Source organism: Melozone crissalis, unplaced genomic scaffold, assembly GCF_028551555.1.
Source record: "Melozone crissalis strain CALT ecotype California unplaced genomic scaffold, PUWL_Pcris_2 ptg000068l_1, whole genome shotgun sequence".
NCBI classification, from domain to species: Eukaryota; Metazoa; Chordata; class Aves; order Passeriformes; family Passerellidae; genus Melozone; species Melozone crissalis.
In genome coordinates this window covers 12,896,085-12,923,000 of record NW_026535846.1, presented here as the reverse complement: position 1 = coordinate 12,923,000, position 26,916 = coordinate 12,896,085, and the positions used below count along the sequence as shown (strand labels likewise).

General features: G+C 38.0%; 1 protein-coding gene across 7 annotated transcripts in view; it reads right to left on the bottom strand.

The window, feature by feature from the left end:
* TENM1 (teneurin transmembrane protein 1) overlaps nt 1-26,916 on the bottom strand; it is a 775,300-nt gene that overhangs the window by 208,093 nt on the left and 540,291 nt on the right. For all 7 annotated transcript variants that reach the window (XM_054289924.1, XM_054289930.1, XM_054289929.1 and 4 more), the window contains one exon: nt 22,498-22,776. In XM_054289924.1, the coding sequence (XP_054145899.1) occupies nt 22,498-22,714 (217 nt within the window). In that variant the 5' untranslated portion in view covers nt 22,715-22,776. The remainder of the gene's footprint in view (nt 1-22,497; nt 22,777-26,916) is intronic.

Here is a 26,916-nt window from a genome sequence, read left to right as displayed (position 1 = left end):
GTTTAACACAATCTATTGCCTTAATAGTCTATTTCTTAAGTATACAAGCCTTTGCAGGATTTTAACTCCCACAGGAAGAATTTTCTGAAAAGCTTTTACAATGGCAGAAGTGGCTGTTTTTAGTCTGCATATCTAACCTTTTTACCTAAAATACTACATATTTCCATGAGGAGATAAAGTTCAAGTAGATTCATGATAGATTCGGTATTACCACAAAGACATAGTCACAAGAGAAATGAGAGAACATTAATACAAAATTCAAGGTTTTGCATGAACAGAGGACAGAGGAAAAAAAAGTGGCAGTTACGAAAATGATGAAAGGATTTTCAACTCTGGACCCTCACAGAGCCTGCTGTAGCACAACCATTAAAAAACAAGTACTTTATCTCACATTGATACTAATTAGCTTTTTCAAAAAAGTAAAGCATGAAGAAACATGAAATATCTAATGAGCAATAAAAGGAAAGAAGACTTGTTAAAAAAAAAATCAGCATTGCAATTAACAGACCCCTTTCTTTCTACCACTAAATACAATTTTCTATTAAAAAAAAAAATCTTAAGAGATAAGCAGTTAAAGAGAAGCTGGAGAGCAGTGCCTCTGCTATTTAAGGAACTGGGCAGCTGACCAGGCAGTTCCAACACACCTCCAACTTTGCTCACAAAGTTACTGAAAATACCAGGTAACTCATGAAGGGTTTATTTACTGTGGCATCAATTTAGCCACCAGTACAGCTCAAAACCTAAGTAAGGATTAGATGCAAATACAAAACATTTATCCCAGTGCATCTTCCATTGTATGGCAGGAGTAACTGTGTGCCAGCTACTCTTTCTGCAACTCTTTTAGTTTTTCTAGCACAGGTTAAAAAATATAATAAAATTACCCCAGTGAAAGACCACTGAGGCCCTTCTCTCCAACCTAGTAATTCTGCAAAATTTGGACTTGCGGGACTTGTGGAATCTCCTCGCTGCTGCCATTTGCCAAGAATTCTGCTAGTTTCCACCAACTAACCATGAGTATAAGTAAATATTTATTTCAATAAATAATTAAAATAAAGAAAAAATGATCCAAACAAAGAAGCTAGAAGAAACATTAAACTAGAGTATAAATAGTGATGGGCATGAAGAACTTTCCCTTCCAGTCCTCCTATTCCCTTACGGAAAAATATTCTACTTATCAACAGAATGATAACTATTAATTTAAATTACTTAATTGACCTAGGTGTTCAACTAGAGAAAGAGCTTACAGAAAAATATAATTTATTTATAAACTGAAACAGTTTGACATCTTGCAATTACATGCCTTTTATGAATCCCATCATATAATTAAGCAATTGCAATTTATTGATTGTGAAAGTCTTTAAACATCACTGATTCACAAATTAATTTTATTCTTGATTCTTGGTATGAGGTGATTCTTACTCTGAGAATGCTCCCTGCTCAAACACACACAAAATCAATTCTCTGGATGAAAAAAACCACAAATTATTCTTTCTGCAAATATAAAATTATAAAAGAGATTAAGTAGCTCAAAGGCAAGGAGAAAATATCAGTCTTTGAATTTGAAATCCATGATACTGATTTTGGCCTAGTGCCCTCTTTCAGACTGGGTTTTTGAAAACACTGGAAATACCAGAGTCTGGGAAGGAGAATTAGGAAGGAACTCCAGAAAGTCAAATAATACACATTACCCTGAACAGAGTCATGTTAATACTTGTGTCTGAGGGAATATATGGGGAATGCAAGGGAAAAGTGCAAAGATGCACTGCTATTTATGGGTTGGGATTTCAGTGTTTCACCACAACCTGGTGTGTGTTTTTTCCCACTGAACTTAGTGCAGTGCTTTAATCTGCAGGTGCATTTCGTGTGCTGCCAAACAAGCAGAAAGGCAGAGCAGCTACTCGGGGTGTAGGAGACTCAGAGGGAGGGAGGGAGAGAAGGAAGGGTGAGAAAAAAATGCAAATCACATGGGGAAAGTGAAGTTTGCCTTCATTTTTGGAAGCAATACATATGCATTCTCCTAAATGAGAAATTTTGAGGGCTATTGAACACTGCTAAATTTCATGTGTTCAACGGCCCTTAAAATTTCTCATTTTTCACCTGAGGACTGTGGTTTACTGGCTGGTTGCTGGACTTGAGAATTAAATGTGCAGAGATCTTAAGTTGCTTCATAAAGGCATTCATGAAACACAACCTGCTACATATATTTTTCAATGCTTTTATGTATATGCTTCTCATTTAGTCAAAGATCTTGCTTCTTTCCATGGTGAGAGTATACCACATCTTTCCTAGGACAATATAATTCAATGAATTTAAGCTCCAGTAACCATCTGTACAAAAACCACTGAGGAAGAAGCCAAAATAAATTAATTTTCAAAAATGCATTACACTGACTATTAATTTATTTTATGAATTTCATGTTTATCAGCAATTGCATTACTGCCACAGCCTGGAACTGTTTCTCAGCTGCACATATCTTAATAAATAAAAATTGATATCCATGTTACACATAAATAACAACCATATAAAATATACCATTTGAATTTTTTTTACTTTGATAGCAAATGCATTGTATTGTACATTTTATTTTGCTGTGTTTCAACTTTTCCTTGCATTCCCTTATTTATGCCGCTTACTTTCTTACATTAACCTCAAGTTACCAGCAGAGATGATATTAAGTTCAAAAATATCAGCTGTAACAACTAAAGGGGGAATAAAAGAGGAATCAGAGTCTGTTACAACACTAAGGAGGGAAATTTGCAGGTTAGGCAGCTAAGGGATTAAGAAAGGAGGCTGCACTTTCAGAAAGCTTTTTGGCTTGTGCAATTTATAAGGAAGAAAAAGTCTTTATTCTCCAGGTCCTTCCCTAGAGGTACCAGAGGATGAGGCTCCAACCCATGCCTCATGGCAAATATCTTTCTAGTCTCTTCCTCAGACTAATTCTTCAAGCTTAAATAAGAGCACAGAAATAGACTGAACCCCTTAAAATATTCTCACGCAGTTCTCAGATATTAATTTTTATTTTTACTACTACTGAAATCAACATAAATAAGGAATTTTTACACAGAAATAATCCTGATCCTACAGGGACACAGATGAACATTCTCTGTCCCCAGAAGCAGAGAATTCTTTTGGAGATCCCTTGAAATTCCTAATGTTAGAGATTTTGTTTTTCAAGAGTTTCTCAACTAACAAGATGCCAGAGGAAGCATCTTTGGAGCTACAGTGTGGATGCAGCAGTTCTCATTTTAATTTAGGAAGAAACACTTTCAGTATCATATTGGTTAGAAATTTAATCATTGAAGTTCAAATAGATCTGAATTATTGCTGGCTACAGCCTTTCCTACTCCAAAGTGTGGCTTTATGAGTTAAAATACTTCCATTCACAGGATTCTGTTAAACAGAAATTTCTACTGCAGGTACTCATAAATATCTCTTCTTTAATGAATTTTAGAGTTATAAAACCATAGCAAATGCCAGGAATTAGAATTTAAGATAAATTTCATATAAAGGAAACCAACTTATTCTCAAATAATGACCACACTGACTCTACCCTACTAAAGACAAGAGGATAAAAAAAAAATTAGTTACCACAGATGAGAAAGAACCTCAATATCATTTGTGCAGATAAATTGAATTCTTCTAGTATTACAGTTGAAACAGAGTTTGGAAAAGCTTGTCTTCCAACACATTCACATATAATTTCATTCTCCATATGCAATAATCTATTAAGAAGTTACAGATTTTCAAGAAAAAAATATTGTCTGCTTCCAAAAACTCTGTCATAAGAGAAAAGCATTCCAATTTTCTTTCAAGTATTGTTAAGGGTCCTTGGCTCAATAATAATTTTTCTATTACAAGTTTTGGCATTTACATTTGTGTTTGAGGGAAGCAATAGATAATGAATCCTTTCTTCTTGTGATTAAGTTTTCAAAATTAAACCTAGCCATAACTAAAACTTTCATAAAGGGCAATAGAACTATGAATCAAACTATCTCAAGCAGATTAACTAAGTTTCCCTTTGAAGGAGTTTCCTATGCACAAATAGTTTTCCTTGAGATGAAGCAGGGGGTGTGAAGCAGAGGGGCACTGTTGTGCTCCCTCTCATCCTGTGCATCCACAGCTCTCAACAGGCAAAGCTGTGCTGGGATTCTGCCTTGTTTTCAACTCTGTATGCACTTCAGACAAGAAAGGCTGACAAAATTATTAGAGTGCAAACAGAGCACCAACATTCTTCAAAGTGAAATTACCCTCAGATTGTGGCTCCTGCCTTACAAACTTGAATTCAACTCTGTCATGCTTTTCTGGTAGTAATTTCTGAAAGCAGTTAAATTTAAATCAAAATCCCTTTAATTCAAACTTCAGTCTTAGATGCCCATGGTCCATGACATCTAAGCATGACAGCTATTCACTTCAAAAAAAGAAAAAAGAGACAAAGGTATGAAAATAATTTCTACCAACAGTTGTGATTCTGGCTTATAAAAATACATTGAAAATTCACTGTTTGTTTCTCAAAATATTGAAATTTGTTTTTAAAATTGCAGGTGAACTAAAGTCTTTTTAAGACAAAAGATGTGCAAAGGCAGTATATTTATAAATTTCACTGACTTAGTTTTGAAGGCTATACATGCAAAAAAAATCCAGAAGTCTAAAAATGGATTTAATTTTCAGGGCTGTAAATCCAGAAGTTAATTCTATGTATCCAGTGGGCTGGGGTAGCACTTAGGCTTTAGGTCATTGTGACTGTCTCAGAGTAACCACCTGGCAAGTGCAGAACTTTGGGATGGTGGAAAGACTTTTAGAGAGCTGCTATCAACAGCCATTTACCAGAAATCTTGTCCTTTACTACTGGGACATTCAGCAGACCTGAGGCACTCAGATCACAGACAATGCTCAAAAAGAATCATTAGAGTAACTCAGCTCCTCACCTTAACTTTCACCAGAAACTACAAAGCTCTAATATAATTTTAAAGTAGCCTAAGAGAGTATCAAGGGTACTACTAGCCATCTTCCTTTGAAGTGACATGAATGGAAGGCAGCAGCAAAGGGAGCCAGGCTGGGGCAGAGGAAGATGGTTTTGATGCCCTGAGCCAGTTTCAATGAGAGATCAGTGAATGAGTAATTTCAGCACAAGTGAGCAAAAGGCTTCAGCCACACTGCACTGACCAAGCCCCATTTCTTCACTTTCCAACTAACTGTTAAAAATGCTGGAAATTAGGAAAAAGTATTTGCAAGGGAGAAGGTATCACTGAGAGGTCTAAGCACAAAGAGGCAAAATTCCCTAAAGGAAGGGATGCAAGCCCCCAGCAGCACCTTGTGCAGTGAGAACAGGAGCCAGAGAACAGCACTTGTGCACAAGGAGCAGTAACTGCTGTCACTGTGCTGCCATCCCAGAAACAAGGAGCAAGATGGAAACAAGGAACACAGGAGCAACACCTGGGCACAAGGAGATGTGCCCAGGAGGAGGCTCTTGCCCTCCGTGTCCAATTCAAGCCTGAAAAATCCCATTCTGCAGGTTCCCACAGAGTTGCCTGGTGTGCTGCCAGCCAACCTCGCCAGGTCTTGGGGATCAACCCCACGAATGCTGCCCATCCTGAAGGGACATCTGATACCCTCAACAAGCATCCAGCTAAAAGGACTGTTTAAAGAAGCCCAAATGTGGAATTTACATCCATTGAATTCTTGGTGGGATGGGATGTCTAACACCTGCAGAACACTACACCTAATTTTATATTTTTTTCTCTTCAAATAACTGAAGTTGGAACTGAAGTTTTGGTAGTCAACAGCACATCCCCAGCTCAAAGAAGGGCCAAATTAGATCAGTGTGCCCAGGGCTATTTATCAGGAGAAACAGAATCCTACAGAGCAATGACTGCTGGCCAGACTACCAGACTATAAAGCATTTTGAAGCTATCTCTTAGGTGAGGCTTTCAAGAGACACTGGGTTATGTTGCAAAAAAATCTGGAAATCTAGTTTTGTCCTGAGACTTTGAATATCCAATCCATGAATCTATTTTTCACTGTTAAAATATTTCATTTTCTCCACAAATTTACTAACAGCTTTTTAGTATGTAATCACATTTCTACTGGAAAAAAACTCAAGTCAGACTGCAAGATGCCCCCTAACAAAACCTGGGGCAGCTAAACAGTTTGATTCTGATCTATGTTCGATTAGGGGTGCAGGTATGTGCACTTCTTTTTCCTGATTATGCAAAAATTTATATATGAGGGGCATGAACTTAATAAATTAACATATACTATGAAAGCAGTGTATTCTTTAATTTAAATGGAACTGCTAAGCAACATTCCGACAAAGAAATCCACCCTTCAGATTAATGTTGGAAGAAGAAAGGGAAAGCAGAAGCATGTGCACAAGCTGCCCAGCACTTCCACTCACATCCAATTAGGTCCTGCTGTCAGTCTGCCATCAGTGGGAGCACATGGAGACAACTTGGCACGCCCGTTCCATTTGATCAGCCGACTGGGGACACGGCCTGCCACTCAAACAGCCCCTCTTCCCCCCAGACCTCCGGAGGGGTTTGTCATCACATGTTCCATCTGATCAAGAGATGGGAGATTTAACTGCCTTCACGTAATTCTGACCACTTTCGCTCCCTCCTTTCCTCAAGTGTTCGGGTTACCAAAGAAATTTCAATAACAGTTCAGACTTAAAGGTCAGCTCTGCTGCAGTTTAATATTTGAACAATTGAAGGAAAATCATTGGGTTTGCATGTTGTATTTTTACACATACAATCACAACAAATTTTTTCAACTGTTTAACTAATTTTCTTACAAGACCATTATTAGATTTTCTGATATTTCCAGACATTTGTTCTTCTACACTGTATTTCTAAAGGCAGTTATGTAAGTTATAAAGACTACTACATTCTGCAGCTGCAACTGCAAAACATAAAAATATTGTGGTTTATATCACCAAAATGCATCAAAGAAACTCAGCTGAAGGCGGTGGCACCATTCCAGCTCTATACTCCCAGAAAATAATTTTGGGGTAATCTTGCATCACTCTCACACAACATCATTATTAATAAGTTAAATAAGTACTTCTTAAAACACATACTATCCTAAAATGCACATCACAATTACCAAGGAAAGATGAAAATCTGAGACACTTTTGTCAGCAAGGTAGTGCCCAAGCATACAATGTGGTATCTACAAGATTTTCCATCTAGAGATTTGATGTAGAGCTCCCAAAGAGGAAGTGCCACCATCACTCCAGTGCTGCACCAAAGGGAATTAAGTATGATAAAATTCCAAGGATGAACAACTCAAAAGACCTGTGTATATTGTCATGAAGTTTGAGCAAGTGTGAGATGCCATGATCTAGCATCAAAACTTACACAACTTTGGGAACACAGTCACAACATGGTGAAATGATTCCAGTATCAATAGGAGCAGTTGGCTACAATTTTTACAGCTCTAGACCTCTTTAGTTTCCCTGCCCTTTCTTAATGAGAGCTGTAATTGTTTAAAATACAAAATCACTCCTAAATGGCACTCATTTTAGTAGCTATTCTAGTCCCTGACTTTGAAACCTCCAGTCTGAGTTTTAATCACATAGCATTTTAATCTTTCACAAAGACACAGCCATACAATTGACACCTGGGAAATGACAAAGCACTGACTGATATTGAAATGTGATTTCTGCTGTTGAGAATTAGTGGGCAGGCACCTTCTCTTTCTAATGCAATCACAGGTAGTGTTGACTATCCACAACTAAAACTAAATCCCCTCCATATCAAATAAATAGATACTTATACATTGATAATGCTTAGAAAGATGGTTGGGAGGCTGACTACCTAACATGAGAGAGCTCAAAGTTGTTACCAACTTTGACAGATAAATCCTGAAAAGAAAATCAGAAAATGAAATAATTTGTATCTTAACAGATTGAAAGCCACAGGAAAAATTACCTACAGTATTGCACTGCCCATAAAAAATTGCTTCTGAAGTTTTCCAGTATCTGCCTTTCAGACATTTTATTTGTGGAACAGAAGCTGCACACTGGTGACTCTCTTCATAGCCAACATACCTTTGGTTCCACAGCTGTAAGCCCGTGAGCTTTGGATAATTCTTGGCTCTGCAAAGGTGCTCGATCAACAATGCTCAGGAAGAGTCAAAGAGTGCACTGCAGCTGAGACTAACCCAAAGAAAATAAATCAAACCCAAATGGCACTAACACATTAACCTACAGCGCCTCTGTAAACTCTGCCATGCCCTGAAGGAAAGCTTGCCATAGGCTGATAAGCAGAGCTCACACTCTGTATTGCCAGAAATACTTTGTGCCTCGTTATTAAAATATTCACACAGTTGGAGGTGAACTAATTGAGGCAGTGGAGACAGTAACACAGAAGGCACTTAAAATGTAATTAAGCCATGATCAGAAAAGGGACACATAAGGGAGAAAGCACTGAAAACAGAGACTCCAGAGAAAACACCAGATTCAAACAAAAATGAGAGCAATTGTGTATTAAACCATGTTTAACGACATTTATATGTACTGCTAAGAGAATCTGTGCAGAATTCGAACGCTAAGGCCACAGATAATCAGGAAAATCCACAATACATAAATTTGGTTTAGGGTTAATACATGCCAAGGAGACAGGTGTTTTGAGAGGAAGATGGCCCCACCCTCACCTGAGCAATTCTCAGTCATGCTGGAGATCTAAGAAAAGGAATGCTATAGGAGCATTCAGTGTCTCTATTCTTTTGGTTTTGTTCTGTAAAAACACAGTTAACTCTACTGCTGGCTGTTCTGGAAGGACTGCAGCAGCAATTGTTTCCTCTACTGAAAAACCCAGCTCACACATGCACTCACTATATTAAAGAGAGGGAAAAAAATCCCCAAAACTAAAAGACTTAAAACATGCAACTATAAACTTCACATTTTCAACACATACAGCATCGTCTTTATAATAAACACTGTATTTTAGATATACTTGTTGACAGTCTGCAGAACAGTCTATTTTTCCTTCAGTTTAACTATTTTAGAGGGAAAAAATATATATGAGAAGAAAATCCCAGACTAATATGCAGTTATGCAAGGAATTTTTTTCAGATCAAGAAAAAATGAATCTTTGTAAAAAGGTTTCTTCCAACAGACAGCTCTATGTGTTAACCACACCTAAAAATCCTTTTCCATTGTTTTTTCCTATTAAATTTGTTTCATGCAAATACGCTGAGTGAAGAGCCTTCACAAAAACCAGCTCCCCACAGAATGTACAAGTCACATGTGGATTTTGCCTTTTTTCACATTTTCTCCATTTAGTATTGTCTCATTTCCCTACCAGCTGCTTCACCATTTCCTGAGCTGCACCATCTCGTGCTGTGTCCAATATTAGACACAGCAGTGACAGAGCAAATGGGAAATAAACAGCACAGCTGATCAGGACAACTGGCAAAGGATGCAAGCAGCACATCCAGAAGTGGTTGTAAGTGAAAAAACCCCAAAACATTTGGTTGTAGGAGCTTAAACTGTTGATCTCTAAAAACACAGCAAGATCCTCACTGACTTGACTCTAATCAGACAGAGAGAGCTCTGAGAAATCATCCTGAGTCCTGCTCCAAAGAGCACATGAACTGAGCACTGAACTGGGAGCAGATATTTTCCAGTGCTGGCACTCCCAGTGGAGGGAGGAGGAGGGAAGAATTGGCTTGAACTCAGGGGTCCAGACATGAGGGTAACTCAAACCTAAGCAGGATGAGCAGCGACCTGCCAGGCAGCTAAAGAGAAAGTGAATACAGGACAAAGAACTATTTTTGCCAAGCTAATAAAAAGTATTTATTTGAGCTATCTTGTCAACATACATATTCAGAAGAGTATTTACACACCTCAGCTGCCCCCTTCCCACATCTCCCTGCCTTTCTTCAATTCAAAATGAGGAATCAGAGGACAGATGCTGGGACAGACACCTGAACACTGAGTGAGAAGCAGCTCTCCTGCTGAACAACTGAAGAGACACTGGCCAGAAAATGTCACAAGCCAGTATTTTCCTGTTTAATACAGCTGTCTTCTTGCTTAGACTAGCTTGCTGAAATGATAATGGACAAATTTGTTGAACATGTTTGGAGGCTAATTTAAAAAAATAATGATGCAAACATTGTAAAATTGTGCTGCATGCTGTCAAAGACATCAAGTTTGTAAACGCCTCATTTGCAAACAATCTGTTGCTGAACTCTAACCAGTTCAGACACTTACTGATCTCCCACCACTATAATTGTAGCTATTTAGCAGTTTTATTCATTTTAATAATAATGACAGCAATAATACTTAGAGCATAGAAAGAAAACAGTATTTTTGTGTATTTTCATCCTGTGTATTGTAGGACTTATTAGCCATTAAAATATATTTTATGCATATAAGTCTTCCAAAAAGATCATAAAGTTAAACTGAAATACTGGTACTTGTTAGCAACATTACTCCACTCAATTTACAATTGAGATGAAGCCATTACTACATCCAATTTAAGGACTGAGATTTCTTTTAGTAACAACAATCTTGGAGAAAAACTTAAAAATCCTGAAATATAATGTCTGAACACTCAATTTATCCCAGTGGTATCTAAACTGGAGCGCCAAGGTAGAGAAAACAAACACCTTGTTTGAGGCCACTGTGCTTTCAGCTCAGGTGAGGGACGTGGGGAACACATGCAAAGGTAAGTGGTAGGTGCCTCTCTATTTTCTTAAAGCACTGCATAAAGGAAGAGTTTTCTAACCCTTATGATGGTCATTTGACCCAAATCTGATAGCACAGATGATGGAGCATTATTAAAGCATGAGGAATCATAAGCTCTGTGCTGCCAAAACAGCGACAGCGATGATGGGTTGCGTGAGAAGTTTGGGCTGTGTGAGTGGAGCCGCTCGGGGATGACAATAATTACCTGTGAAATGAATATTCATCACTTGGGTGAATTCAAGGCTGAATAATATTTCACTGGAGAGTTGGGATAATGTTAGGCAGAAGCTGGCCAAAACTGACACAGCTCACTTTGTACCGAGGTCTAGTGCAGCTGGATGACACACAGATGGGAGCCAGGAATTCATGAACTGGAGACACAGCCTGCAGCAGGCAGAGCCACCCCCTGTTATAGTTTGTAAATACAAGCTGAAAATTAGCTAAATAGCTTTTTTATTCCTGAATGTATGCCCACCTCTATGCCAAGAAATACATTACCACTGTTATTTCTGCGAGCAGTAAATAGCATTGAGCTACCCAATGCCAGCCCTTCCTTTTCTCCATAACTCCAAAATCTGTCAGAGAACACCTTCCTTTTTTAGAGTAATGAAATTTTTCAGAGGCAACCAATTCTAAAGGTACAGTCAGTCTCTGCCAACCTCTTTGTGAGCAGCACAAGCCTCCAGCCAGCTGAACACCTGGCAACTGCCCCAAAAGCACAACAGCCACTACACAGGGACTGGAGTAGAATACCTAATTTTTAATGTTTTCCTTCTTTATTTAATAGATGTTATCAGACTGGGGGAAAACAAACCAACCAACCAGTCAACCCAAACACCCAAAAACCCCAAAGAAAATACGTGCTAAAAGTCCTCAAATGGTATCAATGAAGAAGGAGAAGTGTGGGGAGGAGCCAAGAGATACTTTAAAAATAAAGAAATCTTCAATAGTCTGATCCAGCAGCTAGGGCATAAAGATGCACAAATGATTCTGTAAGTAAGGCTCTTCCTTTTAATTGTCTGAAAGCAGATTAGTTTCCTAAGCATAAATAAAAGTAAACTATTACCATCCTGAACACCAACACTCTGCAGATCAATAGCCAACAACTCAACAATTAACTGCAAACTTTTAAGTAATTGCTGCTACAATATCAACTTAAACTCACACCTATAGGCATAATTCTCACTGTTACCAGGAAGAATCATATCCCCAGAATCAACAGCTCAACTACTCCCTTGAGAATCTATATGCAAACCAAACCAATCAAATAAATACTACAAATATTTCCTTTCCAAAGCCACTAATGACACACTTCTGAAAAAACACTACTCAAGGTTATGTATTGACACATGCACAATACATAATTTGTAATGTACTCCTTTGTTGTTAAAGAAGAAATATTATTTTGTGATTTACAGTAGCATGCCTAGTGAAGGCAAAGGACTATTTTCATATAGAATTAGTATTAAAAACAGGCACATGGTTTTTCATACTTTTATCCATAAACAGGCATACAAAATCAATTTTCCCCTGTATCTTCAAAGCAAAATTCCACAGAAAAGAAAGTCTTAATTGAAAGACCACAACAAAATACAAAACCGTGTGTCAGACAGCTTCTCCTAGGACTAAAACCACAAACCTATAAAAATTAATGGATTAATTTATTAATGAATTAAATAATTAGGAAATTAATTTTTAAAATCAATAAAAAACCCAAAGTATCTGCAAAAATTCCTCAAGCTAAGTTTAAATGTTGGGGAAGCAATGCAAACTGTCATCAGCCATCAGAACACCACCCTGGCAGAAGGCATTTGTGAGTAAGGACGTTTAAGTTACTGTGTTCAGCTTTGGCTTTACCTGCAGAAACAGCACAAAGCTGAAAGTTCTGCCTGTGCTAACTGGGCAGGTGCAGGGCACACTGTGTCCTTCATCACAGACCTGAGTACAGGGTGTTCTGACAATAAACTAGGCTGTGGCTCAATGACACCATGCAAAACAGATACTCCAGTCAATTTATTACTTTTTTTACTTTTTTCACTAGAAATCATTAAGTATTACTGAATATAGAACTGGCTCAGAAAATTTGGATACACAGGAGGAGAAATGAAATATATTTAAAGCAACCAAAATATTCTTTATGTGGTTGCAGGCACAATGGGAGGAGGAATGCTGTTTATGCAGGTGGAAACTGTGTTTTCATTGCTATTCTTACACCAAGTAACTGACGTGATGACCATCCAAGGTATGCTCACATAAATGAAGATTTATCCAGGAAGAACAGGCAGCTATTTCAGCTATTTCCCTTTTTTCCTTTCTCAATTGAAACACAAAGATTTATTTCATACCATGCCCTTCTCTTCATGAATTCTATATTTCCTTTTAGAGAGTGTAAAAGACAAATCAATTTCATAATCCGTTCCCAAGTACAAAATGAGAAAAGGAACATCAGCAAAAGGAAATTACTAATAGATTTGCAAGCAACAAAGGTGAATACCTCTGGGGGCAACTATTAGTCAACATTTCTAGCACTTATCTATTTAAACCATTAGTAACTGACTCCAATTACAAAGAACAACCCCAAATTTGTTCAAAGTTCACAAGAATGTGCACACACACTTCTGACTTCTGCCTTTCCTTTAATGTTCTGCATCTCCATGTATAAAAAAAATCTTCCAACACATTTTCTGGTAATTTCTCTGGACTAAACAGTGTAAGGTACAAGATTGCTCCTTGAAGTAATGCAAATAGTAATGTAGCAATGCAGGTCATCCTGAATAAAGCACAGGTTTTTTACAAAATTTATCATTCACATCTGATTAGTCACAGTGCTAATATTACAATTTGAATTTGCTGGCTTTCTAATAATCTCTTGGTGACTTTCACAGCAACTGTTTATATTTTGGTATTTGACTTTCCTATGTTTTTCCTGGGGTTACAGCTGGAAGTGACTATATCAATGTTACTCAGTAGTCACATGTTTTGTTATGTAACTGGTGCTTGGAGGGTAGGGGGCAGTGGAAGAATTATTCTGCTGGTGTTAAACATTTCATTATTCCTTCCATGTTGTTTCAGCCATCTGAGCTAAAGATACTTCATCCACTTGCAAACTCTTCCTACAAAGTGACAGCAGGATTTTAAACAGTGTTCAATAAAACTGAAACTTGGAAGAGGGATCCTTAGCTTTTAAATCACATTCAGAGTTTATTTCACACAGAGACCTAAGTTCAGAAGAATTTGAGCCTCTTTCTCAAAAGAAAAGCTAATTCAAGCTCTATATTGGTTAGGGTACACCCACTCTGTTTATCTAGATATGCAGCAATGCCATCGAGTCACTGAGCTACTTCTTGACAGTTCTTTACTTTGAGACATACAAAACCTTCTGACAGAAACATAAATGAGAAATCCTGGGAAGAAATGTTATTTCGTTTCAGCATCTGCTCTACAAATGAAGATAAGCAAAGCAGATTTCTAGTTCCAGAAAATGACAGCTCTTCTTCGTTTCAAAGAGAGTGACATGAAAGACACAGCAAGAGAATGAACATTAAACCAGGCTGTGGGGCAGGGGCAGAGCTGTGTGCTGCTGCCCCTGCTCTGACACCCTCACTCTGCCTTGATGCTTGCTCCCATCCTGCTTTAACTCCTGACATCTTCTTGGACACTCTTAAATGCTATAGAAAGAGGCTCTATTAATATAACAAGAATTTTTAACAGATACAATTCCAGGTTTTGAAAAAGAGAATTCCAAAACATTAACTCTTAAGTCTCTCCTGTAGATATTCCATCAGTATTTGGCACAGGTTACAGCAAAGGTTGCCATATCTCATAGAACCATAGAATGGTTTGGGCTGGAAGGCACCTGGGATGGCACTCACCACATCAGGTGGCTTTAAGGCCCCACCCAACCCGGCCTCAAACACTTCCATGGATGAGTCCTCCACAAATACCTTGGCTCCTGTTACACTGCCTGCATTACTCTGCCCTTCTGATTTTTACTTTTATGCTTTCTGGCATTTGACACCATGAAAAACTGGTGATTCAGAGAAGAGAATGGAAATTCAGATAGTTTGTATCTGTGCACCGACAAATTGATTGTTAAACTTGTGTAACATTTGGAGAATGCTTTTTTTATTCATCAGATGAGATTTGTTAGCAGGAGATTGGAAATGCACTGTGATCCTTCACTAGTTTATTTCCTCTCTCTGCAAATTTTTTTTTTCTCACTTTCCCCCCCGCCCCCTTGGATATCCACTTTTTAAATCAGAAGAATTACTTAAGAGAATGAAATTATTTTTGATCATATGAGGCATTTTTTTTCCACTGAGATGATGGCAGCTGAGACAGGATCGGAAGCAGCGTTGCAGGAATGGTGACAGCAGGTTACAGGCTTTTGTAACACTTTGTGATCTAGGAAGGGAGCACCCACTTCAGCCTCGTGGGGAAAGAAGTGTCTGCACATTCCGTTCACTCATGTATTTTGATTTGATGAAGGCAAGGAAAAGTATTCCCCCTGTGAGATTTCTAATGAAGGTACAAACACAGAGTTTTCTCACCCCAGTTATTCCAGGGAGAGAAATTTCCAATTACTTGGCAAATCAAGAAAGAATATCTGGAGGGGGTCTAAACCAGAGTGCTGCTTTTCCTTTCCTTAGACTTTGCAGATCCTCCCCACAGAGCAAAGGCTGCAGTCCAGGAAGCTACAGGGAACTGCTCATGGCACTGTTTTTCTCTGGGAGACAGAAACACCACCGTGATTGCAACACAGCCAGCCAAACAAAGCACAGCACACCAGGAACCCCTATTTGTGCAAGGGAATACATGAGCAGACAATGCACTGAAGCTTTAGGAGTGTGGAGTCTTTTACTTTGCCTCGTATGTGATTTTTTTTTGGACAACGTGAATCTCATAAACACTCGGAGCAGATGGTGTAACATACAGCAACAGGAGATGGAGCTTATTAGCTGTCGCTTCCTTCCGCTAGTCCGCAGCCCAGAAATCTGAAGGACCTTTAAATCACCCTCTGCTGAGCTGAGTCCCTCTCAGGAAGCAGCACAAGGGATAAACTCTGTGCCCTCACACAGAAATCACTTCATTATGCTTCAAGGCTGCTCTAAAGCACACAGGTACATAACACGCTTCAGGTCTCAGAAGATTTTCTAAAATTAGCTAAAAAAAACCCCCCAACATTAAAAGTCTAAGCATCTGGTATTTGTAAAAAAAAAGAGAAAGAAGATCCTAATAATACAAAATATCTCAGCTGTTTTCACACTAACCCTGTCTAGTAATAGCATTTTACCAGAAGTCTTCTATATTTTAGAAAATTTTCTTCACTAAATCAGAATTTCAAGGAAACTGCTTGCAAAATAAATTGGTTTCATTTGTAACCAGCCTGCTCATAACTTCCTCTTATAGTACCCAGGAATGCTTCATTCCACTGTCCTACAAACACCTTCCACAGCAGCTCAAGGCACAGCTCTGAACAAAAGATGCAGCTTAAAGGTTAAAAAAAAATTCCTTCCTTCATTAACCAATGAGTATCACAAAGAAAACACAGGGAACTAGAGAATAGTCTACACCTAGCTGCAGAGTTCCAAACTACCATACTTCTAAAAGGCTGCATAGCAGCAGTTGTCTTAAGAGCATTTTTTTGCACATTCTTTTTCCTGTCCTTCTCAAATCTAATGATCTCCCTTGCAGCTACAAACATTAAAAACATGCATTTCACCATGTGCTGTTTACATGTCAATGAACAGCCAATGAAATATACTTTGGCAGTCTTTAGACCATGAGTACTAAATGGCTCCCAAATATGTAACTGGCAGGTGGAGTGATAGTGAACTGTAACACCCTGTTCCACTGGCCACCAGGTTACCACTGCAGCTTCTTAATATCAAGAGACTTGGGGTGCCCCCCAAAAAAATTTTCCCCTTCACTTACTGCTCTTTGTGGAAGTTCATGAGCATAGACTCCTAAATTCACCCAGATAAGTGCTCCAAATCTCTATCAAAACAATGAAAAATCACTCTGCTGGCATTGGTTTCCTCTGGGAGAGCTCCCAAGACCACAGACTCATGGTTTGCCAGTTTGCTATTCTAGTGTTATGTATAACAGATTAAAGGAAGAATCTAACACAGGCTTTTTTTACCCTTACACACCATTTAAAAATAAGGTAATTGTAACTAAAAGCACATACTACATATAGCTCAAATTCAACTCTCCATGGCCCTGGTACAGACACAAAGCAGATCTGCTGTCCTGAATGGATTTACATAATTCTGGGATCAGAGTAGAATATGGTTATTACATAAAAAGCTTTTGCTGCTTCACAGTTGACAAAACACCACCATGACATTTTCCTGACAGGACAATTTCCTAGCAGTGCCTGTCAGCATGCCTTTTATTTATGTCTAGCACTACCAGTAAAACTGGCTTTGACTGGTCATAGGATGCTAAGAGTTCCATGTGTTTAAATCTTCCTTCCTAGTAAGCTGAAAATCGCTGAACTTTAATGCATAGCAAAACAGACCTGTTCCTGCACCTCAGAAGTAGTTTCTCCCTTCTAGGGAACAAAAGTGCTTTTCAGCACTGGAACATGCTGTTGCCTCTGTACCCTCACTGTTGCTGGGATGTATCAGAGGGCAGACAGGGGAATTGGATGGCAACAAGAGAAAGCTAAAAAGAGAGGATGAGACAGAAGTGGCCTTAGGCTGCAGAGCTTTCTCACACTGTGACCCAGGACTCTGTGAAGTCAGTGGAGTTCATTTGATGAAGGCTTTGAACACTTAGCTGGATCTGTTTACCTATTGCTCCTGAGGATAATTTTATATGTGCTTTTCAGAAAACATTAATCATGTCACCAATCTGGAGCTTTTGTCCACAAAACCAGTTTGCTTACTTTTTAAAGGGCTAAAAGCAGAGTAGGCCAATTCTTTGTGAGGCACTCTGTCATTTCCTACAATACTAGCAATGCTGCTTTCCTCACACAGATTTACCAGAAATTATTTGCTGTTGGATTCTCCTGTGAGGAATAACTCCATTTTGCTTTGCCCATAATGCAGTTCAATACACTTATCTTGCCAGGAAATGAACATTTGTCTAACCAGAAATTTACTGCCATATGCTCATATTGTTAACAATCAATAAAGTTTATCATGCCAATGACTCCATCCCAGATGATTATCCTATCAGGAATTCATTCCTCTAAACTAGTGTTTTCTTACAAATCTATAATTAACCTAAAAGCCAGAAAGCTTTTCTGTACTGCCAGTATTTGTAAAGTACAGCTCCTTTCATATTTGCTTTGGTGGAAACAGAGAAAGCTGTGGGAGAAAACAGCTCTAATTATGTAAACATGTCACAAAGCTTGAGATGTATGTATGGTACATCTATAAGAACATTCCTTCCTCACAGCCAGGTCCATCAATGATTTTCCTACAAGAGCAACATTTTTGATAACTTCTGCCAGTTCCACTCCATCTCCTTCAAGGACAAAACAGTATGTTTACCAATTCTTCCAAAAATTAATTTACTCGGTTTGCCAATATCTCCAAACTATATGATATTGGGTCTGCCAGGAATTTACTTTGTAAGATGATCTTGCCAGGATGAGATTTTACCGGTTTACATATCTTCAGACAAGCAGGATTCTGAACCTTCCAGTTACTAAGAGAATGCATTTTTAGATATACACATTATGTGTTTAGCACTGACTCTTCAGGAGTCAGCAATGCTTTGTCAGGAGATTTTTCTATCTGCTCACATTGAATTGTTAGGCCAGTAAAATTTAGTTGGGCTTTAAACAGTTTGTGATGTTATTTGATAAATCTCAAATTGTCAGATAACTGCAAGTTATCTGTATCTTATCCAAGTAACACCAGATACAGAATTCAGCTGGCACTGGGCTCTATATAAAGGACACCAGTATTAAACCTCAACAATAGCATGTAAAAAAACTGCTTGATCAATAGACCAATTCTGTATTAATTTGGGGTTTCTTTTATTTTATATTTTCCTACAAGACCTGCAAAACCAACCAGTTAATATCTCTGAAGTGTAACATTTGAGATACAATTTCAGGAATTGTAAGGAGTTAAAAATACTGACACAGTTAAATATTCTATATTTGGATACTGTTTTCAATGTTTGCTATTTATATGATCACACGATGTGGCCTTTCAAACTGACACGAAAAATGTTTTGAAAAGACTAACAGCTCTGTTCAATTCTAGAGGATGAAATGATTCCTTTAAGTTCGTGTCATATAAAGTTCTGGTTTAATACAGATTGTCCATATATGCGCACATATAATACCTAATACCATATGATTTTACATAATCTCAAATTTCTATTGAAACTGTTCATAGAAATAATTCCTCAGTATTGACATTAATAATGAAATACACCAACTGTTTATAAAAAAAATCTTCACAGAAATGGCTAAGATACAGCAGTATTTTGTGCAACAAATCACATTTTACTCTGAAGCTATTTACTAAATTCAGATGACTGCCCAGTCTAATTTATATAACCTATCTTGCTTAAGTAGTCAGTACCAATTCTTTGAATTTTCATAAACATCTGAAGTATTGACGCTTCTCATAAAACTAACTAGATGAGTGCTCACACCCCTACACTTGTTCCTGTTAAAAGTTTCTCTGTACTAATTATTTTACTCTGACATAATTCCTTCCCACATTCCATCATTAGAGCTCCCTGGAATGCCATCTCCCAGTCATCATTATCACCCCAAGCAGGGCTGTTACTGTGTGTGTTTCTCATCTATTCTCACACCTTTCCAGGATGAAGTTCATGGGCATTATCCTCACTGTGCACTCTGCTAATTCATCACACTCAGGGAACTGTTTCAGCTGTAGCTAGAGAATATTATGCCACTAAAGAAGAGCATTTTGGCACTAATTGGGGATACAATCTTTGATGCTCCAACAGCCTTTATAGGTAGAATTATTTTATACAAGTCTCCAGCACTGGTATGGTACAGCACTCCTTGCAGAACAGTCCCCTTTGAAAAGGGGGTGCTGTGGAGGTTTTGGTTTTTTAATTTCTTTTTCTACATTCAGATGATGTTACAAACATCTAGAAAAACCTTGTTAAAGATTCTAATAAGGCATTTCAGAAAAGAATGGATTAAAAACCAAAAAAAACCATTGACAGTTTTATGGATTCATCCAGATTCACAGTTCAAACCTGAACCTTTTTCCTGGTGTTGACTGAGTAACTACCAAGAGCTACCAGGAACTTCCAGGTCCCACACTGTGAAACCTGGAATCCTTTTGGAAATACTTTGATTTCACTAGAACTGCAATCCTACCTGCCTGAAGTCTGAAATTTTACACTCAGTTTTACAAACTCTTTTGCTCTTTGAATTTTGAGCACCACCAGTTTTATATTTCAAATCTGCACTGCTTGCCAGGACAAATATTCAGGTTCAATTTGTGGCAGAGAAAAAGCATGATTTAAATGACTAGAAAGATGTCAGGATGAATTCCTGAGAAGTCAAATGGAAATACTCAGCAGTGCAATTACAATATCAGTTATTCCAAACTGAATTCATGACATAAGACAAGACAAAACTCTGATTTCTCATACAGGTTCAACTCCATCTTTAGAAATCAGTGCACGTGAATAGGATTTTAAAAATATTTTGAGGTGAATAACACAGTGTTTAATAATTATATACTGACCTACACAATTCTGGGAAGAGATAAGGAAATATTTAAGAGCTGCCCTGCATATTGGCAAAGTACTCTTAGAAGTCTAAGTAATTTTTCTAGAAACGTGGACATCAAGCCTCATCCTGCAGTCTGAAGCAGTAAAAGACTTTAGTCCAAAAAGAAAAATACCAATGTTTGAAAAATAGAAGATCTGAAAATTTACATAGTATCTCATAAAAATTAATTTGAATGGAAAAATCTTGGGGCATATAACTTCAATTAAATAATCATACAATATGAGTGCAAAATACTTCCTAGTCTGGACATGCACGTAACTGATTCCTTACAGGTCACTCCTGAATAACTGAGCTAAGTTCATGCCTGACAACTTCTTACAGAAATGCACGCTAATTTGGCTATTTCTCCAAAATTATTAATGTGATTGCTTTCGGAGGCAATGTTCTGGAAGAATAAATCCAGCATGACACAGAGGCTGGTTTCTGATGCCTACAGCAGTGAGTGCCAGCCTTTCAGTCATGCCCAAGCCAGAGATGCTGCAGCTGACAGGAATATCAACAGCAGCACAGCCCTGCACACCCAGCTCCATGCTGAGGTTTCTCCCACAGGTACAAGCAACAAGGGAGCTGCTCCAAGGAGATCTACAAGAACATTTACAGCATCCAGAGGTACAACAATACAGCCAATCTCAGTTAATTAAACCCTCAGCGTGTTCAAAATAAGGTCACAAACAACAAACAAATCTCTTTTCTAAACAATCCTCTGTCGAAATCTATGTTTATGACTTTTTCTTCCCAAAAATAGCAGTTTGGTAACTCTTTGGAGGGAAGATATGCACACAGATGGAGGCAGCCAAGTATTATTACTCCCATGAATTACAGGTACTTTCAGACAACACCAGTATTATGGGTGTAACTTAAAGTACAATATCTGCAGTAAAAACCAAAAATGCTGCAATAGCTTTGTAGCACAGCTGTTCCAAATTTCACATTAATTTACACATCACAGAGAAGACAAATTTCCCATCTTCAAAAAGCCTATTTTTTATTCCCTTGTAGAAAAACATAATTACTTTTATCTTCAGAAAAGTGACGAAGGCTTTTCTGAGTAAGCAGCAAGGGCTTTGGGGGCAGGGTGTGTGTGTGATGTGGCTTGTTTGAGGATTTTGGGTTTGTTTGTTTTTAAATAAATACTTTAAGTTTTAGCTGAGAAGTACTGGCCACATTTTATTGTAATTTAACCACTTCCTTGAAGAGCAGGGAGTGACTGGCCTCAGAGCCCTGCTGCTTTTACCTTTAAGGGGACAGAACTCTCATTGCTTCTGACACACTGATTGCTAGAAATATTCTCCCTGTCCCACCATCCTGCCTGGCCTGGGGACAGAACTGAAAGCAGCAGCAAAGCCCCTTCTGTGCTCATTGTGTACAAAAAGCAGCATGTGGGTTTACAGAGTCTGTCAGGAAATGCTGCAGTAAATTCTGCTCATTCCTTCCATTTCTTTAGTCTTAGTCTTTAGCTTCTGTCTCTAATCAAAGAGAAGCTTTTCCTAACTTTAGTTCAGCCATCATCATTGCTCAAATATTTGTCCTAATCATGCAAAAGGCTAAAACAGAAACTTAACTCTTAGGGCTTTTTTCCTACAATACGCTAATTAACTTCAGTTTTTAAATTACTCGATTATTTATATGATTAGGAATGTTAAGAGAATTGTTGTATCTGAATTAATTCACAGGCTTTGTAAGCACATGCAGAGATAGCCTGCAGCCTCAACGTTGATTTTATAGCAAAATGCACCCAACATATGCAAAGGCAGTAAATAATTAATCACTCAACATTATTAAAAACAGTAGCTCCTACTAAAGAAAATATTTGTCTGTAGCTAGCATGTGATGGTTTCTAGAATACCAGTCAGTCCATCCTGCTAAAAATGCACTTTATCTTAAAAAAAAAAAAAAAAAAAATCCTAAATTTCTGATATTACAGGATGATTAAAGCTAGGTAAAAAGTGGGTTGATACTATGAGACTTTAAGAATAAAATGTTTGCTCAACTCCTGATATTTTTTCATAGTGCATAATCAGAAAGCAATAATCATAATTAGTAAATAAAATAAATTATTTACCTTGCGTGGACTGGTCAATGGCTTTTCTTTTTCTGCTATGACTGTTATAGTTAAGTCTCAGTTCTTGGCTATATTCATTCAGAGTTTCTCTTGAGTCATAGGATTGCCTTTGCTTTCCACCATCTTCACTTTCATCTGAAGAACTTGTGTAGGTTAGGTCCACCTCATGTTTAACTTTTGACAGTGGCTGGTAGGGCTTGCAGTCCATCTGCTCCATCTCTGATTAAATAGGCTCAAAGTCATGAAAACAAGCAACTGGAATGCCTTAAGGAAACAGTCCTAGAAAAAAACAATAATTCATTTCAGACATACTATATACTTTTAGATCAAAAACATCCATTTTTTAGTTATATAAACCAATTAAATTTCATTAATATAATTGTAACCCAGGAAAGAAACTGCACATGTCATGTTTTACTGTTTGGGCTTTTTAAAATAGAATTAAAATAACAGCTACTTGAAGGAAGAAATCAAAACCAAATCTTAAGCACTGTCCTAAAAGACCAAGCAATAACTGTATCCTATATAAAAAAAATACATTACAACAACTTATATTTGATTTCAAAGATGGAACAGTTACTATTTCTCTAAAGGGATGCATATCCATATAAAGTGAAAACAACATTTTATGTCTTTTAAAATATGAAATCTAGAAAGTAGAAAGTTCACTCTTTTTAAGTATTCTCCTGTGACTTACATTACATCTAATCAAGAATAAGACTTCAGACATTAGAAAACCACCAATATTTTAAAAAATAAAAGTATACCACATTGTTACTCCAGAAGAGCATGCAATCCTTCAGAAAACACCTTTTTCTTTTAGATTTTGAGGATATTTCAACAGGAAGAAGCTTCTACCCTGTTCTACAACCTCTTTTCTTCCCCTCTATCTCCCATCTGAATTTCTGCCCACACAGGGGCTACAAATCTTCAATGGAAACTTCCAAACTGCATCTTGAGTTTTGTGTACGTATCTGTATAATGATGTTCAAATCCAATATCCTTAAAATCACGCACACTGCAGCTGCAAGTGCAACTGGGGCACTTGTCCTGTATCCTTGCCTTCATCAAGTAGCTTCCATCACTAAATTTAAGACAAACTCTGGGATGAAATAACAGGGATTGTGGCACAGCTTTTACAGCAGCATGGCTCATAAACTGAGACTCTGTTCAGTTTAGTTGTTTTTGTTTTCTTTCAGATTAGCAGATATTAATAACCCAGAAAAACAAATGTAACAAAAAAAGGTGCCTGTAAACATTATTTCTAGAAGACAAGAAGACCCCCATCGAAATTCAAAGATAATTTTGCTTGATTAGAAGGCAATTTCTCACAGCTTCTTCATTATTTTAAGGTCAGCAGTTGTTGGAAATAAGTTTAATACTCAGTTTGATACAGGCCCATTTCTCATCTGCCACAAGGACTTTAACCCTACACACCGTCAGCCGAGAGCATAAAAACAGAAGAAGTGAAAACACAAAAGGTAAACACAAAAACCCCACAAGAAGGCACTTCCAAGAGAGCTAAAGAGATGGCCAACTTCTGAAACTGTCCTGATGTTTGAGACACTCCTGGTGGTGCTGCACAGTGCTCCAGAACTCCATCTCCTGCTTCTGCGTCCTTCCAATACTTTTGAAAGGAACAATGTCCTGAGCAGGAGTGGAAAACTTTACACATGATGAGAAGAGGGAATAAGGCTTCTAACATTGTAAGAAAAAAACAAAATCCAGACCCTCAGAACCCTTGGAGGGAAGGAGTGAGACAGACCATTACAGCAGAACTAACACTGTGGAGTGCATGCCTCGCTTTCTTTGCTTTTTCCAGGTTTCAGGAGGTTATCTGGGGAAAGAGGTTGAAGGCATGTCTCTGCTTGAAACACTAAACCTCAGGGAGTCATGTCCAGCCCTTCAACCTGACACAGAACAGACCTTCAGAAAACTAATGGCACCTGGATAAAGAGCTCTAGTATCAAAAAAACCCCAAACAAAAAACAACTCATATCTCCTACTCAAAGTGGGCTTGAAAGCACCTCAGTCAATAAAAAACTCTCCAAGAGAGAGAGACAGAATCAAAGCTGTGAACCAAGGAGCTGCCAGACAGCAAGGCCAGCTGAGAGCACATCATGGGGCTGCAGCCCTGAGCAGGGACTCGTGCAGTGGTTTGACTGCACTGTACCCAGCTGGTGATCAGCTGCTTCTGTACAAGGTTCCTACTAAGTAATACTTGCTTCTCCAAAGCTATTTGCTTAAATAATTTACTGTTATTTCCCAAGATTGCCTATTACTGGCAAAGTTCAGTGCTTGTTCTGAGAGTCACTTTAATAGCGACAGAAGAACGCAAAGGGGCCCTGATTGCAAGCACAGAGTTGGCTTAAAAGATGAACTGAGGACTCTGTAGAAATGGTTACTGACAGGAAAAAGCCTTCCAATATATCCTGTCTGACAGAATAAATGGAGACAAAGCTACAGAAGCCAAAGGAAAACAAGGAGAAATTAAGGGCCTCTATTAAGAAGATGCAGTAAGGGAGAAATAAATTTTGCCAGGAAGGCAACAAGTGCAAGCAGCCTCGGACACAGGCACTGCATCCTGCTTTCAAAAGTGCAAAAGCACCAATCTGACAAATTTGGCTCGTTACTCAAACAAAAAAACCCCACAAAACTAAACCACAGAAGTTCCCCCTAAAAGATGCTGTGCATCTATTTTGTGGGAGGTTTCAAGTGATTTTTAACAAGTAATAAAAAATTATTATGATGCACAGAGACCTGTAAAACTTAAGTTGTAGTAAACAACTACTTGAGGAAGATTTATTTGTATTCTTTTAAAACAAGGTTTAATAAACAAAGTCTTTAGTTCGTGAGGACTGTTTGTAGCAGGAATATATTTAATGATGTTAACCAAGGCAGCAGACAGATGAAATAATTTAATGTAAGCAATTAATATTAATTACATATTCCATGTATTCTCTTTCACTGTGCTGCCTTCTTATGTAAAGAATGTGCATTTTCTCAATTGTAAACTAATGAAACACACCCTTAAAAGCTATAATTTTCTAATGCCTTGTTATAGAAGGACAAAGATGATTCAAAGATATGGCCAACTTCTGAATGTCACTATCTCCCACTGCCCCTGCTCAGGGATGCCACTGCTGCATGTGCCCACATTTGCAGCAGCAGGGACAAAGCCCTGGTACATGTGCTGGCCATAGCTCAGCTTTTCCCACTGCAGTTCTGACCACCAGCCACATCAGCACCAGGCTGGAATCCCCATCACCTTCAGTGTGCTCTGCACAGACCAGAAAGACCCAGCATGAAGTTTTATACCCTTTGTGGTGGAAGGGTATGGACACAGATGTAATGCAGACACATCCCAACTCACCTACTCATTCACCACCCGAAGGAAGGAACCCTTCAGCTCACCTGCCCAACTCTTCCCTCCCCAACCCCACTGCACCACAGCCAGTGGAAACTCAGCAGCACTGAAGGCTTACACAAGGACTAAAGATACAGCACCAGAGCATGGAATGACACAAGAAACTTTGGCTTCCTTTCACATGGGAACCAAGCTTGTGCTTCCTTTATTTTTGCTAATGGCATCAGTGTCTCATAAACCCACAGACACCCAGGCCTCACATGAGAGCAGGTGATAAATAATTTTCAAGAACTGGAAAAATACTTATTGAAATTTTTCATCAAAAAATGTTTTTATGCATCAGAAACAACAAATCAAATATTCAAGTTTTTCTACAGTAAGAGATTCAGTTAAATTTAACAAATGATGGTATGGTACATGAACCTGAATTTAAACACTGGCAATCAAATACTTGAACTTTATTTCATATTTTGTTTGGAAAAATACAATACAGTAAGCAACTCAAAATGCTGAAATAGGGCAGGAGTATGAAGAACATTGCCTGGATGTTAACACAGGCTTCTTCAAATAACTGGCCCTCAAGTAACTAAACAGAACACCCAGCCAATCAATATCAAGTTGACCTTGTCAGCAAAATGATAAAGTCCCATAAAAGCTTACAGTTCCTGTAAGTGACCTTTCTATAAGTGTCTAATGCTCTCCTCCTTCACAAGTAGCACTTCTTTGCCCTTTCCATCATTGTTCTGTTACTGAAAGGTTTCACAAAACATGTAATAAAAATAGAACAGAAAAATATTACGTGTTCATTATATACACAGACATATAAATATGCAAAATATATATTTAGGCCCTGAATAGCAGGTAATGATGAACCTTATTTTAAAATAGATATCATATGCATCTTACAGTCAATTTTGTAGAAGAATGAACAACTATTAATTTAAATTCACAATGAAATACCTTTGCAAAACGTTCTATTGGATAGGAAAATACCACTCTTGAAGTAATGGAACTAACAGAGACATACGTAGGATTTTTATGTATGATTTTTG